The sequence below is a fragment of the Antechinus flavipes genome, chromosome 1 (assembly GCF_016432865.1).
Source record: "Antechinus flavipes isolate AdamAnt ecotype Samford, QLD, Australia chromosome 1, AdamAnt_v2, whole genome shotgun sequence".
In the NCBI taxonomy this organism is placed as follows: domain Eukaryota; kingdom Metazoa; phylum Chordata; class Mammalia; order Dasyuromorphia; family Dasyuridae; genus Antechinus; species Antechinus flavipes.
The window spans coordinates 235,531,057-235,548,895 of NC_067398.1; the positions used below are offsets into that span (position 1 = coordinate 235,531,057).

Below are 17,839 nucleotides of genomic sequence, written 5' to 3' on the forward strand. Positions count from 1 at the left end.
TAAAAAGTTAAACAGAAAGGAGAAATCAAAGGGATTCAATAAGGGTAAACAATTTACCTTTCTATATGGAAACATGATGTTGGTGTTTTTTTAAGATTCTTATTCCTAGGATAGTTAAAAGGATTTACATAGAGAATGTAGGGGGAAGTCAATTGTGGGGAGAAAATGGATAGGTGAGAAAGAGGGATGTCCTGGGAGAAGGGGGGGAGAGAAAGAATAGGGAAAATTATTTTTAAAAAGAGGCATGCAAGAAAGAATTTTACAAAGTGGAAGAATGGGCAAGGTTTGAATTTATATCTAGATTGGTTAAAAGAGGGAAATATACATACACACACACACACACACATATATATATATATATATATATACATACACATATATATGTATATATATATAAATCAAGTAGTAATAGAAATCTCTGATTACCCAAAAAGAAAGTAGGAGGAGAAAGGGATAAGAGAAAAGAGGAGTCATAAAATGGACGACAGATAAGAGAAGACTTGTTTAATTTCTTTTTTCTACAAAGAGATTATTTAAGGATTCTATTTCTTCTATTAATTGGGGCATTTTATATTTTTGTAAATATTCATTTTACTTGATTGTCGGATTTATTACATTATTGGACAAAATAGCTTCTAAAATTGTTTTAATTTCTCTTATTACTAGTGAATTAACCCTTTTCATTTTTAATATTAGAATTTGGTTTTCTTCCTTTTTTAAAAAATGAAATTAACCAATGGTTTATCTGTTTTGCTGTTTTTTCATGAAACCAGCTCCTAGTTTTATTAGTTCAGTGATTTTGTTATTTATTTAAATTTTATTAATCTCTCCATTGGTTTTTCAGGATTTTCAATTTGGTGTTTAATTGGGGATTTTTAATTTGATCTTTTTCTATTTTTTTTTTTGTGAGGATTTTTGTTTGTTTTTTTACTTGCATGACCAATTCATTGAACTGGTCTTTTTTATTTTATTTATGTAAGCTTTTAGAAATATAATTTCCCCCCTAAATAGTGTTTTGGCTGCACCCCATAAATCTTTGTAGGTTGTCTCATTGTTATCAATCTCCTTAATGAAATTACTGATTGTTTCTTTGACTTATTCTTTGACCCACTTATTTTTTAGGATTAGGTTGTTTAGTTAACAATTAATTTTTATCTTTTAATTACCCATTATTGAATGTAATCTTTATTGAATTATTCTCTGAAAAGGATGCATTTAACATTTCTACATTTCTGCATTTAATTGTGTTTTTTATGCCCTAGTAGTCACTTTTTGTTTAAGTTCCATAAATCATTTAGTAAAAAGTGTACTCTTTTCTATTTCTATTCAATTCAGAGGTTTTTAAATTTAACTTTTCTAAAATTCTGTTCACCTCCTTAACTTATTTCTTATTTATTTTTTGTTATCTAGTTCTGAAAAGTGAAAGTTGATATTCCCAGTAGTATAGTTTTAATATTTCCTCTTTAGCTTACTTAACTTCTTCAGTGAGCTTTTGTACCTCCTTTTCCATTTGACCAATTCTACTTTGAATTTTTATACATCATCTTTTTTTTTCCATTACCAAGCCGTTAACTCTTTCATGATTCTTACATCACTCTCATATCTTTCCCCAATTTTCTTCTAATTCTCTCTTTTTTATTTTAAAAATCTTTTTTGAGCTCTTCTAGGATTTTTTTTTTCAGTTCAGTACCAAATCACTTTTTTTCCATATAAGGATTCATTTATGGATGTTTTGACATTGTTTTCTCTTTTGACTTTGTGTTTTGATTTTTTCTGTCAGCTTAATAACTTTCTATGGTGAGATTGTCCTCCTCCTCTTTCTCTTCTTGTTTCTCTTTTCTCTCATCTTTATTTTCTTTCTTTTTTTTCCTCCCAACTGCACTATTACATAGGAGCCTCTATTTCATAATTTTAAACTTTGTGCTAATGTTGGGCTCTGTTTCTGGGGTGAAAGGAGACCTGTCACAAGCTTATGGAGTTAGAGGATTAGGGCTTCATTTTTGGACTGTTCAGGGGCATGGGACTTTGCTTCTATCTTGCTGGAGCATGGCTTGTGTTGACTTGCCTGGATATCATTTACACTGGACTGTGCTTCACTTTTTATTCAGAATCAGACCTTTCCTGCTGATTTTCTAAGTTGTTGTAGGCTGGAAAAAAAGTTTCATCTTACCCCTCTGTTTGTTCTGTCACTCCAAAATTAATTTTGAGGTGTTATTTTATAGTTGTTTGGAGGTGAATTTCAGAAAATTCAGTCAAGTTCTTGCCTTCCTCATTCATCTTGGCCAAAGGGCCTTTTTGTAATTTATTTTGCTAAATATTTTCCAATTACATTTTAATCTGATTCAGGCCTGACAGTTGTGGACAGTATGTATTTGATCCTTCTTCTTAGGACCTTTCTGCCAGAGGTGTGGTATGGTGTGGTTATAGTTGTATTTTAGAATTCCTGCCACATAGCTTTAGATCATTTTCCTCTAAAATGAAGGAAAACTTTCTCCAAGATTTGTCCAATTTTCCTTCCTGCATCCTAAAATTTATTAAGACTTCTGCTCTCTACCAAAAGTGAGAAAACTATTTTTCTTGCTACTCTATGCTTTGGCTATTTTTGAAGCAAAACAAAACAAAACAAAACTTACAAAATGTCCAGTAACTATCTTTCCAAGCAGTGGCTATAGATTTTGCAAAATATGGAATTCTACAAAACAAAGAACTTGAGTAGATAGTGATTAGCTAGGAGAATTAGAAGGAAAAGCAAGATGATGATAGGAGGTGTTGAATAGTCATCAAAACTCTGAAAAAAATTGTAAGAAGTTTGTACTCTCAGGATAAGAACAGAGTAGTTTCCTAAGTAGGCTGCTGAAGATGTTGCTGCCCATACCTCCGTGGACAAAGGAAAAGTGAACTAACCCTAACAACAAAAACTAGCAATCCTTCCAATCAACATTCTCCTGCCAAACACTGCTTCTAAAGATGCTGTAATGAAAAGGCAACTCCAGAAGAACCGCAGACGGGTCCTTGTTCACGTTTCCTTCAGCCTCATCATCTATCTTCTTTTTGGATGTCGAATTTAGATTGGATATTCTGCTTGGGGGCATTGACCCCTCCCTTCTTGCTTCTAGTTCCTGAGAATGGCCCTGGAAAAATGGTGTGACTAATTCCCTGAGTTTCATAGATGTCATTTTCTTCTTCCCTTCCTCTTTCCTTTCTTTCTTCTTTCCCTTCTTTTCTTTCTTTTTTTTTCCCTTTCAAAGGCACTGAGGCTAAATAGGAACCTCTAGACTTCGTTTGAAGACTTAGGCTCCTGCATCTTTGTCTCTGTGCATGTTTGTTTCTTCACTGTCTCACTTGTATCAAAGCTTCTTACTTTTACGCCTTGGGTCCGCTGCGGAAAGCTTCCTGATCTGAATTGGTCTTTGTAAAGTCTTTCTGCTGCTCATTGTTCTGGAGAAGTAATAGGATAAAGGAAAGGTTTGGAAGAGTGGTCAGGAGCTTGAGGTGGGAGAAGCCTGAAGGGAAAAGTGATGGCCATCCACTTTCACAAAGGATATAGCGGCATAGACTAGAATTTCCGTAGTTTCCCCGGAGAATCGTGAAAAGTTTCCGCGGGGGGCCTTGGAAATTTAGGAGAGAGAGGGCCCTCCAAATATAATTTAGCAGTCGTAGGAAAAGAGTTATAACGGACAAATCTCATTATTTGGAAGTGTGTATGGGTGGATGAGGAGATAATTATTAGTGTGTAAGCTTCAAGTAAGCTTAAGATTGAAGAAAATTATCCCTTCTTTAAAGTGTCTGGAAGCTTAACTCCCTGGAGCAGTATCCCTCTAGTTGCAGGACTGGGGGAAGGCTCACTTCACCGTTAGCCCCGCTTCTTTTCCCATCACTCAGCAACGCGCTTCGGAAGCATTTACAAAAGCTGCCGAGAGAAAGGAGAAACCTCCCTAGCGCGTTCTCTAGCTCCCGGGGGAAGGGAGCCGCAGCCCGGAGGAAGAACGTGGTGTGTAGGTGATGGCGGACGTGTTTAGCGGGAGGATCCTTGTCAACAAGGATGGAGACACGGTGGAGCCCGAGGACGTGCTTCAGAACAAGGTGGTGGGATTGTACTTCTCGGCAGGCTGGTGCTCCCCTTGCAGGGACTTCACTCCGCTCCTCTGCGACTTCTACACGGAACTAGTGGAAGAGACCCATCCGCCAGCGCCCTTCGAAATAGTCTTTATCTCCTCTGACCGCAGCCCGGAGGAGATGGTTGATTATATGCACGACATGCACGGGGAGTGGTTGGCCCTGCCTTTTCACGACCCTTTCAAACAGTGAGTAGAGTAAGGAAAAGTAAGCTGGGGATGAAGGGGAACAATACGCGAGAGAGGACATCTCTTTGTAATCCAGCCATATGATTTCTCTCTCTCTTACATAAAAATAGATTAATTTCGTGTCATAATAACTCCCTTGCAAGTAATATACTCCTTTCGAGTACACAGAATTTTCCTCTTTAATCGTTAGTTAAATGAGCCATTTTCAAGCAAAGATTCTTTTTTTAGCTTCTCCTTTCCACACCTGTTAAAAGGTGGAGTTTGATCTTGAATACTTGTCCGTTTTTTTAAGGTCAATTCATAGTTAAGCACTAGAGCTCTTACTGGTACTATCCAGTATTCTTCTAATCTCTTCGTTTAGTTTTCTAATCCTCATGAAACAAATAAGCACTAGTACAGTAGCTGAAACTTTTACAGCAGGAATGGCTGAATAGTGAATAGTTTGAATATGGAACAAGTAGATGTTTATTGTAGTGTAATAAATATTACCAAGTCAAGTATCTTGGAAAGTTAGGCTGTCGTGTGAAATCTGCTTGGAATAAATGATTTGTTTCTTGATGGTTAATAATTTATAGCTTATTTATAGTTTAGATTTATAACTTGTTTTTATTTATTATCCCAAAGCTATTAAGATTTATACCTTAGAAGAGGCAATGTTATGTTGTGCATAGATTGCAGAATGTAGAATTAGGAAGACTTCAGTTCAAATCCCACCTTAGATCCAAGCTATGTAACTGAAGACTATACTTTCATCTGCAAAATGAAGGTTATGGATTTAATTAATGTAAGATCCCTTTTACTTCTAAAGCTGTAGTTTCCGGGATCCAAGAAAGACTGAGGTACATTCATCGTTGGGTTTATATTTGAAAAGAACATCAGAAAAATTAGGAAGAATCCTTGCATTTATGATAGTAAATGTAGAGATTGTTGTATCATTTCTATACCCAATTTGATTCACTTGCTGGAAATTTTATATCCAATTATTTTTGCTGTGTTTATGATGCTGTGTAACAAGAGGAAGTTTGACTAGAAAATGATGATTTGGGCTACCTTTTAGTTATTATTTATTAAAGTTATTTTCAAGGAAGAACTTTTATTTTGGATCACAAGCCTTCTTTGCTTTATTAGATGATTATAGAAATTGTATAGCAGAAAAAGTCATTACCTGATGGTTAGCCATTAGTCATGGGATTTTCTCAAGCTAAGCTAAGTTGGTCTTTGGGGAACAGATATTTAGCATATAGCCAAGCCTCCTCTCAAAGCCTTTCCTGCTTTTAAGACCTACCAGAATTTATTCTCTGTGGATCAAATGTTTGAGAAATCTAGATTACTTTGAGGTATCAAAGTAAGACTTTAGTTAGTTTTTTTTAAATTTATCTGACACAACCAGATGAGTGAAATTAAATTGTTATATTTATCTCTTATATTTACAAGTTCATTATTAATAATAAAATTTTTATTATTTTTAAGTTTATTTCTCTTATATTTATCAGTATCTTCCTCTCTTTTGTTCCCTTTTTTCCCCTACACTTTTAAGCAATTAGTTCAAAATGTTCCTTCTTCACCACCTTTCTGTAGCAAGAATTTTCAGGCTACTGTGCTAATAAACCAGCATAGGTTACTCACAGACGGGTAAAATGCATTTTATCCATTCTAGTGTGATAAACCCATTAAGTAGGTGATGGATATGTATATTTCAAATTCCACATATTTTTGTGCACTTATATGGTGTTTATAGTCTCTTCTCCTGAGTGATTTGGTAAGACCAGTGATTTGGTAAGATCAGGTAGATCACATGGGAGGTTTACAAAGCAGTTTGGGGTAAGATCATATCTGATATCAACATAGGTATAGGAAAAGCTACATTTTTTAGCAAAAATAAAAGATAAAAAATGATGCTTAAACTATTGCAAAGGCCTTTAACATAGATTTTTTTTTACCAGACCAAAGAAAATAGTATATTTATTAATCAGTTAATTAACCTTTGTTAAATCTCCTACAATATGCCTTTTTAGACAACATAAAGATAAGTGGGCAGATTTCTAGGAACTATTTAAAGTTGATGAGTTACCTTTTGTAATTGTAAAGTGATTAGGATAGGTAGGTGTTGGAATGGATAGAATACCAGCTTTGAAGAAAGGAAGACTCATCTTCTTGAGTTCAAAACTTATCTGAGACACATACTAGTTGTATGACCCTGGGCAAATCACTTAACCCTGTTTGCTTCAATTTTCTTATTTGTAAAATGAGCTAGAGAAGAAAATGTTAAGCTACTTCAAGATACTGGAGGAGACATTTAGTACATCATGTCACATAAAAAAAAAAAAAAAAGGAAATGTAATAACAGCAAATACTGCACAAAATAGTCATTTTAAACTGGCTTTTAATATTTTCAACCCTCTATTATAATAACTTCATTTTACTGTACCCTTTCTTAAGATTTTTGCCTAGAGTGTGGGTGGGGAATCAAGAGGATCTGATTTCAAATCTGACTTCAGACATTTAGTAATTGGGTAACTTTAAGCAAGGCATTGAACATTTTTCTGTCTCAATTTCCCCAATTGTAAAAAGGAGATTATAATAGCACGTAACTTGCAGGTTGCTTGGAAATTAGATGAAATAATATCTGCAAAATATCTGGGTCATAGTAGGCACTATATAAATATTATCATCATCATTATTATTTCTCTTCTGATTCATGTGTCATAAATTTAATTTTGTTCATTCTTATGTCCCTCATGGAGGTAAAGCTTTTGAAGTATTTATGTTCAAACTCTTTCAAATTGCGACAGCCTTTGTAGATCATGTCATTACAGGTTTTTATTTCCTGCTATTCCTGCTATGCCTCATTTAGAGATAGCCATTCACAAGGGAACAGTGTGGTTTAGTAAAAGTCACCCTGTGTCCTTAGCTATGGAGCCTGGCCCCATTTCCTGCCTTCAGTATGATCAGTCTCCATTATAAAGGTCACGCAATATCTTCTTTCTATCTTTATTCATCCCACCATTCTAGGTACTAGGTGCACCAAAGAAATCATATATATCCTTGCAAAGATAATACAGCTTTCCAATGATTAAACTCTCCCCAGATTATTCCCATCACAAGGGTCTAGTGCCCCACCTGCTACCTCAGGAAACTGCTCTTATCAGTACTCTTCTCTAAGATAAGATCTACACCTTTAATCTCAATGTCACAGTTTTTTCCCTCTGATACTTCTATTCCATACCCCCAGTCTTTATTGAGAAAGTAGAAAAATTGCTTTCTCAGCATTGTTCACTTCTGATTTTGTAATGACCGTATTTAAAATCAGCCGGAGTCAGGAATTCAGGTTAAGGGAAAAATCTTCAATCTTTATTGAAGTGAAGAGATGAATAAGGATTGTGATAGCAATATGGGCAAGAAAGATTGCGATAGCAATATGGGCAGCTGAGACAGGAAGCCAGCTAACAGAGGGGGATCTGAGCTGAAAAGCCATTGCAATGGCAATGCAATCAGTCTCTCCTTCCCCTTCCTTTTCCACTCCCCTGCCTCCACCCACCAAAATCGTCATTTCCTATACAACACATCAGGACTTGCACAAAGAGTGGGCGGGGACCATTCTTTCTCCAAGCTTATATATTAATAGAGTATGGTCCAATTACTGTTTAGCCTCATGTGCTTGGGACCTCAGTGCATCAATTCAAGCCTCAGCCCATTACATGATTTAGTAGCATTTTATCATCCATCCTCTTCGGTTGCCTTCTCTCCTCTGTATATCGATACAATATCCATTGCTACTATTTCCTACCGCTGAGATTGAGGCAAGAAATCAGTTCAACTCTTACTTTTGACTTTCTTGAACCTTTAATTTCTCTTTAAATCTCTAATCTTCTAGACTGTGGGAAGATGATATTGAACTATAGGAATTCAGATCCCCACAAACATAGCAGTAAGTCCTTAAAAATGTCCTAAGATGAACAATGATGGGCAGAACTAAAAAGAGACAGCTTTAAGGCTGGTAGAAGGAATTGAGTTCAAAAATGCAGGCCACAGCAACAGATAGGGCCACACTAGCATCTAGAGCAGGGCTTGGATAGTCCAAGGCTCATCCTCTGACAGAAATATGGAGATAATGTAGAGATATGGAGAGAAAACTGCCGTTGGTCTCAGAATTGAGACAGCTCACTCTGGGAATTGCTGCAGAAGAGAGAACTGGAGCAGCGCTCAAGCAAGTGTCTAACCCAGCATCCAGGCAGTCCTTGATCATTCCAGAGCCCAATAGTTGGTCTGACCTGAAAGAGGAGACAATGTTATCTCAGTGCCCAGAACCCTTGTACCCAAGCCACAGCAGGAGAAAGTGAATCACACACATGATCTTGCAGGAGGTCTGCTAACAGCATAATCAAAATCATCTGGTTGGGGAAAGGAAGGCTGTGTGACATCCCCTGTTTCTAGAATTAAACAGAGCCTGCCTACATCATCCAAAAAATAAGAGGGAGCAGAGTCTGACCCAAACACAAAGCTTCAGCATAAAAACTGAAGCTGAAAAACTGAAGTAAAAAGAAGAAAATACCAAACATACACACACAAAAAGAAGTACATTGAGTCTAGATAAATCCAAAGGGTAAACCCAGTAGGAAAAATGTAAGGAAAAATTAAGTTCATAACAAGTTCATAAATCATCTGGAAGAAAAAAATGACCTGGCCACAGGGACTATAGAAGTACTTAGAAGTAACAAAATAAGAGATACAAAACGTAACATTAGAAGAAATGATAGCTAGGGTAGGAAAGAAGGGCAAGAAATTTAATGACTTAGAATAGACTTTATTTTTTGCAAGAATTAAACTTGAGAATCAATCAGAATCAGAATCAGAATGAGAGTCAATCAGAAAACAGACTCTATTCATCAACATTATATATTAAAACAAAATAAAAGATTAAAATAAAAAATGAGAGGAAAAAGTAAGGTACATATCTTTAAAAAAAAAAAAAAAATGACCTGCAAAAGAGAGCAGTCGTGGTACTATATGACAAAAAAAAAAAAAAAAAAAAAAAAAAAAGGCCAAGATACTATAATACAAGAAATCCTAAATAAAAATGGTCTAGCCTTGTGAGGAAGGATTGTAGAGGATAAGACTATCTCAAGTCATAGGTATTGTCCTTGATTCCTCACCATCTTTTACTGGCCATCCAATATCCAATTTGTTGTCAAGCTTCACCTTCCATGTCTTGAATAAAGTATCTTCTTGCCTCTAACATTGCCTTCATTTTGGTGCAAATTCTTATTACCTCATCCCTGGACTACTTACAATAGAGTCTATTGGGTCCTCAAACTATGGCCTGTGGGCCAGATGAAGCAGCTGAGTACAATTATCCCCCTCACCCTGGGCTATGAAATTTCTTTATTTAAAGGCCCACAAAACAAAGTTTTTGTTTTTACTATAGTCCAGCCCTCCAACAGTTTGAGGGACAGTGAACTGGCCCCCTATTTAAAAAAGTTTGAGGACCCCTGCTAGACTCTTAGTGGGTTTGCCTGCTTTATATCTCTCTCTACTCCAATCTATTCTCCATTCAGTTAATTTTCTAGTCTTTTTTAATTAAATGTTTTTTTTTTTCCCCACCAAGGCAAATAACTTTTTCTTTCTCCCACACCCTACCCATGAGAAGTTTAAAAAAAAAAAAAAAAAATATATATATATATATATATATATATATATATATATATATATGTTAAAAGCAGAACAAATTCCAATACTGGCTGTGTCTAGAAAGAGAAAGAGGAAAGAAGGAAAGAGAGACAAACAGACAGACAGACAGGGACAATGGGAAGGAAAGAAGGAAGGAAGGAAGAAAGAGAAAGGAAGGAAGGAAGAAAGGAAAGAAGGAAGGAAGGAAAGAAGGGAGGGAGGGAGGGAGGGAGGGAAGAAAGAAGGAAGGAAGGAAGGAAGGAAGGAAGGAAGAGAGGAAGGGAGGGAGGGAGGGAGAAGGAAGGAAGGAAGAAAGGAAAGAAGGAAGGAAGGAATGAAGGAAGAAAGGAAGGAAGGAAGGAAGGAAGAGAGGGAAGAAAAAAGATTTTCAGGCTCATAATGCATTTATGGTTATTTCATTCTTACTGAAAAGTGGGTAGCATGTTTCATCACACTCTAGCACACAGCTTCTTAAACTTTTCCCACTCTTTTTACTTGAGAAATTTTTATGTGACTCCAGGTATATAGGTATATAAAATAGGTATACAAATAAAATATTTAGTGAAAATAAATGATCATTTCATGACCCCACATTCAGTTATAAGATCCCATATGGGGTCATGAACTACAGTCTATGAATCTAGGCTCTACAGTATGATTAGGCATTTTATTATTCAGGGTTTTTAACTCCTTCAAAATGGTTCATTCTTACAATATTCATGTGATCGAATGAATTGTTTGGTGAACATGAAAAATGCAGGAATTTGTTTTATTTGATTATACATATTTGTAATGGATTTTAGTTTTTCTGTCTTCTCAGTGAAAGGGGATGGTGGGATTATGGAAAGGAGATACTTAGGAACTAAAAGTAAAATAAAATTGAATTAAAAAAAAAAAACTTAGCAAGAGATATTCATTGAACTGTCTTAAGGTATTTGGTATTATACTCTAATGTTTTTTATCAGTGACTTGGATCAAAACATAAGTGGCATGAATATTAGATTTTTAAATGATACAAAGATGAAAGGGATAGCTAACATATTAGGTAAATATGGATTCAAAAAGATCCTTAGAAGATTAAAGATCTCAACAACATTGGATTGAATTAAATGAATGAAATCTAGTGGAAATAAATCTAGTGGAAGTAAAGTCTTATACTTTGATTAAAAAAAAAAAACTGCAAGATGGAAGAGGCATGAGTAGACAGTAAAGAGAAACCTAGAAAGGTTAAGCAACTTGCAGTTAAGTGATATATGTATTAAGTGGCAGAAATAAGATTCAAATTCAATTCTCTTGACTTCACCTTCAACATTTGGTATAACATTAAAAATAACCATCTCCCACCAAATACTACACTTTATATAATTATATAATCATGATAATCTGCCTGAATATATAGGAAATTCATTACTTCTTTTTTTTATCATAGTAAGTTTATTTTTAATACACATTGTTTTATGAATCATGTTGGGAGAGAAAAATCAGAGCAAAAGGGAAAAACCATGAGAGAGATTAAAAAAACAAAATATTTTATATACCTATATACCTGGAGTCACATAAAAATTTCTCAAGTAAAAAGAGTGGGAAAAGTTTAAGAAGCTGTGTGCTAGAGTGTGATGAAACATGCTACCCACTTTTCAGTAAGAATGAAATAACCATAAATGCATTATGAGCCTGAAAATCTTTTTTCTTCCCTCTCTTCCTTCCTTCCTTCCTTCCTTTCTTCCTTCATTCCTTCCTTCCTTCCTTCCTTTCTTCCTTCCTTCCTTCTTTCTTCCTTCCTTCCTTCCTTCCCATTGTCCCTGTCTGTCTGTCTGTTTGTCTCTCTTTCCTTCTTTCCTCTTTCTCTTTCTAGACACAGCCAGTATTGGAATTTGTTCTGCTTTTAACATATATATATATATATATATATATTTTTAAACTTCTCATAGGTAGGGTGTGGGAGAAAGAAAAAGTTATTTGCCTTGTTGGGGGAAAAAAAATATATATATATAAGGCATGATTATCACCTCTAACTTTCTAAAACTGTTAATGTTCTTATATTTCTTTCTTGTTTAAATTTTTAATATATTTGGTTCTGAAAGGGATACATTGAAACCCCCACTATTATGGTTTTACCCTTTTTCTCCCTGAATTTGATGAATGTTTGATATTCATTATAACTATTCTTTTTGGTTGCATGAAGTTTTTTCTTCGACTCTAGGACTTTCTTTGACTTCTCTTCTGATCCCTGGCCCAGCACTTTATTCACTATACCAACTAACTGTCCAGACTGATACATAATTCTACCAAAAGTCCATTAGTATGGTTGTCCTCTGATGCCCTTCCAATAATGACCATTTTCCTCTTGATGTGGCTGATATGCCAAATGATGTGGCAGTAGGTGATGTGCTTTAGGAGAAAAACCTAATATTCTGAGAATTCACAATGGCCATTCTCTTTGGCAAAAGGTAGATTTATTTAGGAGAAGAGGTTACAGACAAAAAATAAATTGTCAACAGTCACACAGGTAGAAATCAGTAGAGTTTGGATTCAAATTCTTTTTTTTTCTTTTCTTTTTTGCTGAGGCAATTGGGGTTAAGTGACTTGCCCAGGGTCACATAACTACTAAGTGTTGTGTTTGAAGTTGTATTTGAGCTTAGGTCCTCCTGACTTCAAGGCTAGTTCTCCGTCAGTGTGTTCAGGGAAGAAGAGTACCTCTGGGGTGAGGTAAGCCCTTTACATGGCTCCTTTCCACCTTTGAGGTCCACCTGATCTACCTAACTCTCATCTGTGGCTCCATGATATTGTTTTGCACATAGGCTAAATCAGTTTGAGGGTAACCAAAGAGTCTCAAACTCTACAGTGAGTTAGGAGATTGTCTACCCCAAGCATGTAAAGACTTCCCCCCTTTCAATTTGTTCCAATGAAGACAGGTGAAGCATATGTTGTGGAGCACTTAAAGCTTGGTTAGACATTGAAAACACCGAGGTCATCCACTGAATCTTGAGTCATTGCCAGTCATTTTGTCTCTGTCCTGACACTGGATGATGAGGCTTTAGAAGAGTGAGGCTGACCGCTTCGTGCAACTCTGCCTCATTTAAATCCAATACCTGAAATAAAAGATATCTCTGTCATCATACAGACCAAATGAAGAGATACACTATGAATGATAAATATAAAATAAGGTGGGAGAGTATATAAAAGACAAGTTCCTTAAGGAACTCACAATTACTCAGGGAAAGGAAGCCCATGAGCTTGGGGCATGCCCTTAGCTTGCAGGCTAAATCCTAAAAGGGACTTTATATTTCTAAAAGAGTTAGTTATCTGTAAGGAGAAGGAGTGGGGTTAGGAAGCATAGTGGAGTTAAGGGAGATACCCGTGGCCTGGGGAAAGGGGGAAAAGGGAAGGGGAAAGGCACCCCAGGGCAGCATGTCGTGTTGGACCGAAGCTCAAAGATGGCATGGAGTAGTAGATTTTTAGGAAAAATTTAGCCCCAAGGGCTTGACATAACTTGGATTTCTAGCTGGATTATCTCCATAGAAGATAGGACCATGGAACTAAATTGATCTCTATCAGAGACTTCTTCCAGTCTACCTCAGATAACAATGCTTCAATTCCTCTCTGTCCACCACACCCACCATTCAGGAGTTCATCACTCTTTTTGTCATCTTTGACAATCTGATAGGTGTAAAATAGATCCTCAAAGTTATTTTCATTTACATTTTTCTAAGCATTAGTGATCTGGAGCATTTTTTTCATGTAGTTGCTCATAGCTTATACTTCTTCAATTGAAAACTGCCTATTTATATTCTTTGACAGGTTCTATATTAGGAGGTTGATTTTTAATTTTATGTTTTTCTATCAAATCATATCTATTTTGGATATCAATTCATCAGGGAAATTTGCTACAAATCATTTTCTCAGTTAATTATTAATCCTTCTAATTCTAAATTCCAAAACTATTGCAAAAAAAAATTCATTTTATTATTGTCCATCTTATCTTCTATGATAAACTCCCTCCTTTTTCTATCCCATCTCCTATCATATAGATGTCTTCTGGTACTTTCTCTTCCTTTACTCGTTTCACATGATGAAATAGCCACCTTACCAAGTCTAATTCCTCTAACATCTTTAAGTGATCCCATTCCATACAATTTCTTCCAACAGATTTCTACCTCTATCATTCCCATTCTCTTGTTTTCAATTGTTTTTCTCTCTAGTGGTGCCTTTCCTACTGTTTATAAACATACTTATTTCTCCTCACCCTCAAAAAAAAAATTCTTCCACTGATCTTTCCATTCTTGCTATCATCCTGTTTCTCCTCTGACCTTTGTAGCTGAACTCCTCAGAAAGACTCTCTACAATAGATGCCTCTGTTGAGGTTGGGAAGGGGGACCCCAAAAGTTTGAGATCACAGACTGGCTTCCGAGGAGTCTCAAAAGAATTTGCAAGCTTGAGCCCATTTCCTGGTCAAGGGGCAAAGTTTATTTGTAATTATAATGCCATTACAAATGGGCTAAATTCCAAAAGAATCTAGCAAGGAAATCCAGCTTTCTATCATTGACATGCTACTTCTATATTCCAAAGGAGTGGTTTCTGGAATTTGGTTATCATTGACCAACAGATTATCTATCTGATAGTGAGGAATGCACTAAGGAGTGATCTATTCACTATTGTCAGAAGTTTGATCTATGAGGCCAGAAGCTATCTGACTGAGGAGTGGTCTATTCAGAATCAGACAGACTGGACATGGGAATTTCCTAAGGCAGACTCCAAAGCCAAAAGACTTAGGATTACTGAACAATAACACTTAACTTTCCTAAAATAAGGAAACCACAAAACTTCTACTTTCTTTCCTCTTCCTCTCTTTTAAACTTTTGACTTTTGATTTTCTCATTCTTTCTCTTTATTATTGGTTTTCTCCAAAGGTATTGATGATCTCCTAACTGCCATATCTTTTTGGCCTTTTATCAATCTTTATTCTCTTGGACTTCTCTGAAGCCTTTGACACTGTTAATTACCCTCTCCTCTCTGATATTCTTTTCGTTCTAATTTTTCAGGACACTACTCCCCTCCAGGTTTTCACCCTACTTCTCTGACCAGTCCTTCTTCCACCTCTTTTGCTGGATCTTCCTCTACATCATGTCCTCTAACATAGGAATCTCTCAGAATTGTATCCTGAATCCTCTTATCTTTTCTTTCTAAACTGATTCATTTGGTATCCTATCAGCTCTCAAGGATTTAATTACTGCTTTTAAACTAATAATTATCAAATCTACCTTTCCTTCCCCAGTCTCTTTTCTGATCTCTTTGTCTCATATCTCCAAATGTCTTTCAGACATTTCAAACTGGACATCTTAAACTCTATATTATCCAAAACAGAGCTCATTATTTTTCCTCCTAAATTTTCCTCTCTTCCTACTTTTCCTATTAATGTAGAGGGCAATATCATAGTCCCAGTCTCTCAGGTTTACAATTTAAGAGTTAGCCTAGTTAGATTTCTCACTATCTCCCCCATATCCAAGCTGTTATCAAGGCCTGCTGATTTATTTTACCTTTGTAACATCTCTAAAATATGTCTCCTTCTTTCCTCTGACACTAATACCATTCTAGTTCAAGCCCTTATCATTTCCCTCCAGCATTATGTAATAGCTTGCTGGTGACTTTGGTTGCCTTAAGTTTTTCCCCACTCCAATTTAAACTCCATTCAGCCACTAAAGTGATTTTCCTAAATGCAGGTTTGATTACTTCAACACCCCTCCACCTCTATTCAATAAACTCCAATGACTTCCTGTTGCAATTACAAAATTCTCAGTTTGGTATTCATAGCCCTTCATAATCTAACTCCTTCCTACCTTTCCAATCTTCTTACAATTTACTCCCCAACACATATCCTGATCTAGTGACACTGGTTTCTCAACTGTTCCACAAACAAGATACTTCCTCTCTTAGTTCTGGTAATTTTTTGTTTTCCTCCATGATTTGATTTCCTCCATGATCTTCCTTTTCTGCTCTCTGTTTTCCTTTAAGTCTCAATTAAAATCCCACCTTCTAAACTTGGGTTTATCAACTGTGTTGCTATTTCAGATTGCTTAGCATTTTTAAAAATTTTAGTTATATAAAGTAACCCTTTGATAATTTGGTAGCTTGATTTTATAATATGGAACTAAATCTATAAAAAGAATTTAATTATGATTTTTATTATATTTGCATGATGCAATCATTGACAGTATTTCTTCAAATATTTGTCTTTATTTCAATAATGTTTTGTATTGTGCTTGTATAAACTCGTAGTATATCTTGGAGTTTAACTTCCAAATACATTATACTTTTAGTAGTTATTTTGTAGTTTTCTTCTCCATATCTCATGAGTTTTTGTCCACTATTTATAGAAAGACTAATGCTTTTTATGAGTTTATTGCTACCTTAATGAAGTTATTAGTTGTTTCAATTAGTAATTTGTTTATGGTTTTATAAATATGTCATATAGTTTTCAAATAATGAAAATTTTATTTCTTCATCTTTACTTATTCTCTCGTTTTAAATCTTTTCTTATTATAATTAAATCTAGAAATGTATAAGAAAAAGTGATAACAATGGATATCTTTTGTTTTCTTCTCCTTAATTCATGATAGGCCTCTGATCTTTTTCCTTTGCAGAGATTCTGAGTATCTGGATTTGACAGATTAGAGCAAGCATAGAACAAAGAGTGGACTGAGCTGTGGCAGAGAAGTGAGATAACTGAGGATAATTAATTCTTGACTGCTTTGGGCATCCCAGGCTGAGGGAAGGTCCCCAGAAAAGGTTGATACTTTGTCCACATTAACCTCGTGAAGCCTATTTTTCTAGATGCTGTTTCATTACCTAAATATTTCCAGGGAACTGAGTTTTGTTTATAAAACTTGATTTTAAAGAGATCAGAGGTAAACTAGAAGTAGAGATAAACTTAAAGTTAAGCACAGAAACCAACTCCTCACTAAGTATTAGGAATTTTTTCAAACTAGAGTCTCAGAGTGACAGTAACTGAATTTAGAATGTTTCATCTAAAAACTAACTCTCTCAAGACAAAGATAAAAAAAAATTGAACTTTAGAAGATAATATATTTCCCTCTAGGCTTAAAATAAATAAATTTTTATAATAGGATAGTATGCTTTCTTTTCTGTTTTCTTTTTCTTTTTCTTTTTTTTGCTATCTATACTGGAGTTACCAGAGAGATCACTAATAAATTATTGTACTAGTCTTGAGGTGAGGTAATAAGGGCCTATAATAGGGCAATGACAGTGTAAAAGGAGAGAAGATAACATATACAAGTGATTTTATGAGACCAGAATCAGTAAGTTTGGCAACAGACAAGCTATGGGAAGGGGAAGGGGAGTAGTAAAAAAAATAAATAAAGAGTGCAGGATGATGAGTTGTTTTGAGCCTGGGTAATAGGGAATGGTTATTCCCTCCACTAGAGAAGTAAGGAAGAAGGGAGGGCTTTACAGAGAAAGATAGCTTTAGTTTTAGATATGATAAGTTTAAGATGTTTACTGAACATCTAGTTTAAAATATGTTTAGTAGGCCATTGAAGATGTAAGTCTAGAGTTAAAAAAAAAAAAAAAAGTTAGGGCCAGATAAGTAGATCTAAGAATCATCAGCATGGAGATAATTGAATTTATGGGAAATGATGAGATCACCAAGTGAAAAAGTAGTAAGGGAGAAGAGAAGAGGAACCCAGGACAGAGTCTTGAGGAACACTTATGGTCAGTAGTAAAGACCTGATATATAGACAACCAGCTGAGAGGAAGTGGTCAGATAGGTAGATATTAACACAGACATTATAATGTTTGATCTTTACTAAAACCCTCTGAGAAGGTCTTCATAATCTCCCTTTTATACACAG

General features: G+C 35.4%; 1 protein-coding gene across 1 annotated transcript in view; it reads left to right on the forward strand.

Moving 5' to 3' along the window:
* The first annotated feature begins 880 nt into the window (after positions 1-880).
* NXNL2 (nucleoredoxin like 2) overlaps positions 881-17,839 on the forward strand; it is a 33,537-nt gene continuing 16,578 nt past the window's right edge. Inside the window, exon 1 of the mRNA XM_051998134.1 lies at positions 881-4,304. Coding sequence (XP_051854094.1) covers positions 4,003-4,304 — 302 coding nt within the window. The 5' untranslated portion in view covers positions 881-4,002. The remainder of the gene's footprint in view (positions 4,305-17,839) is intronic.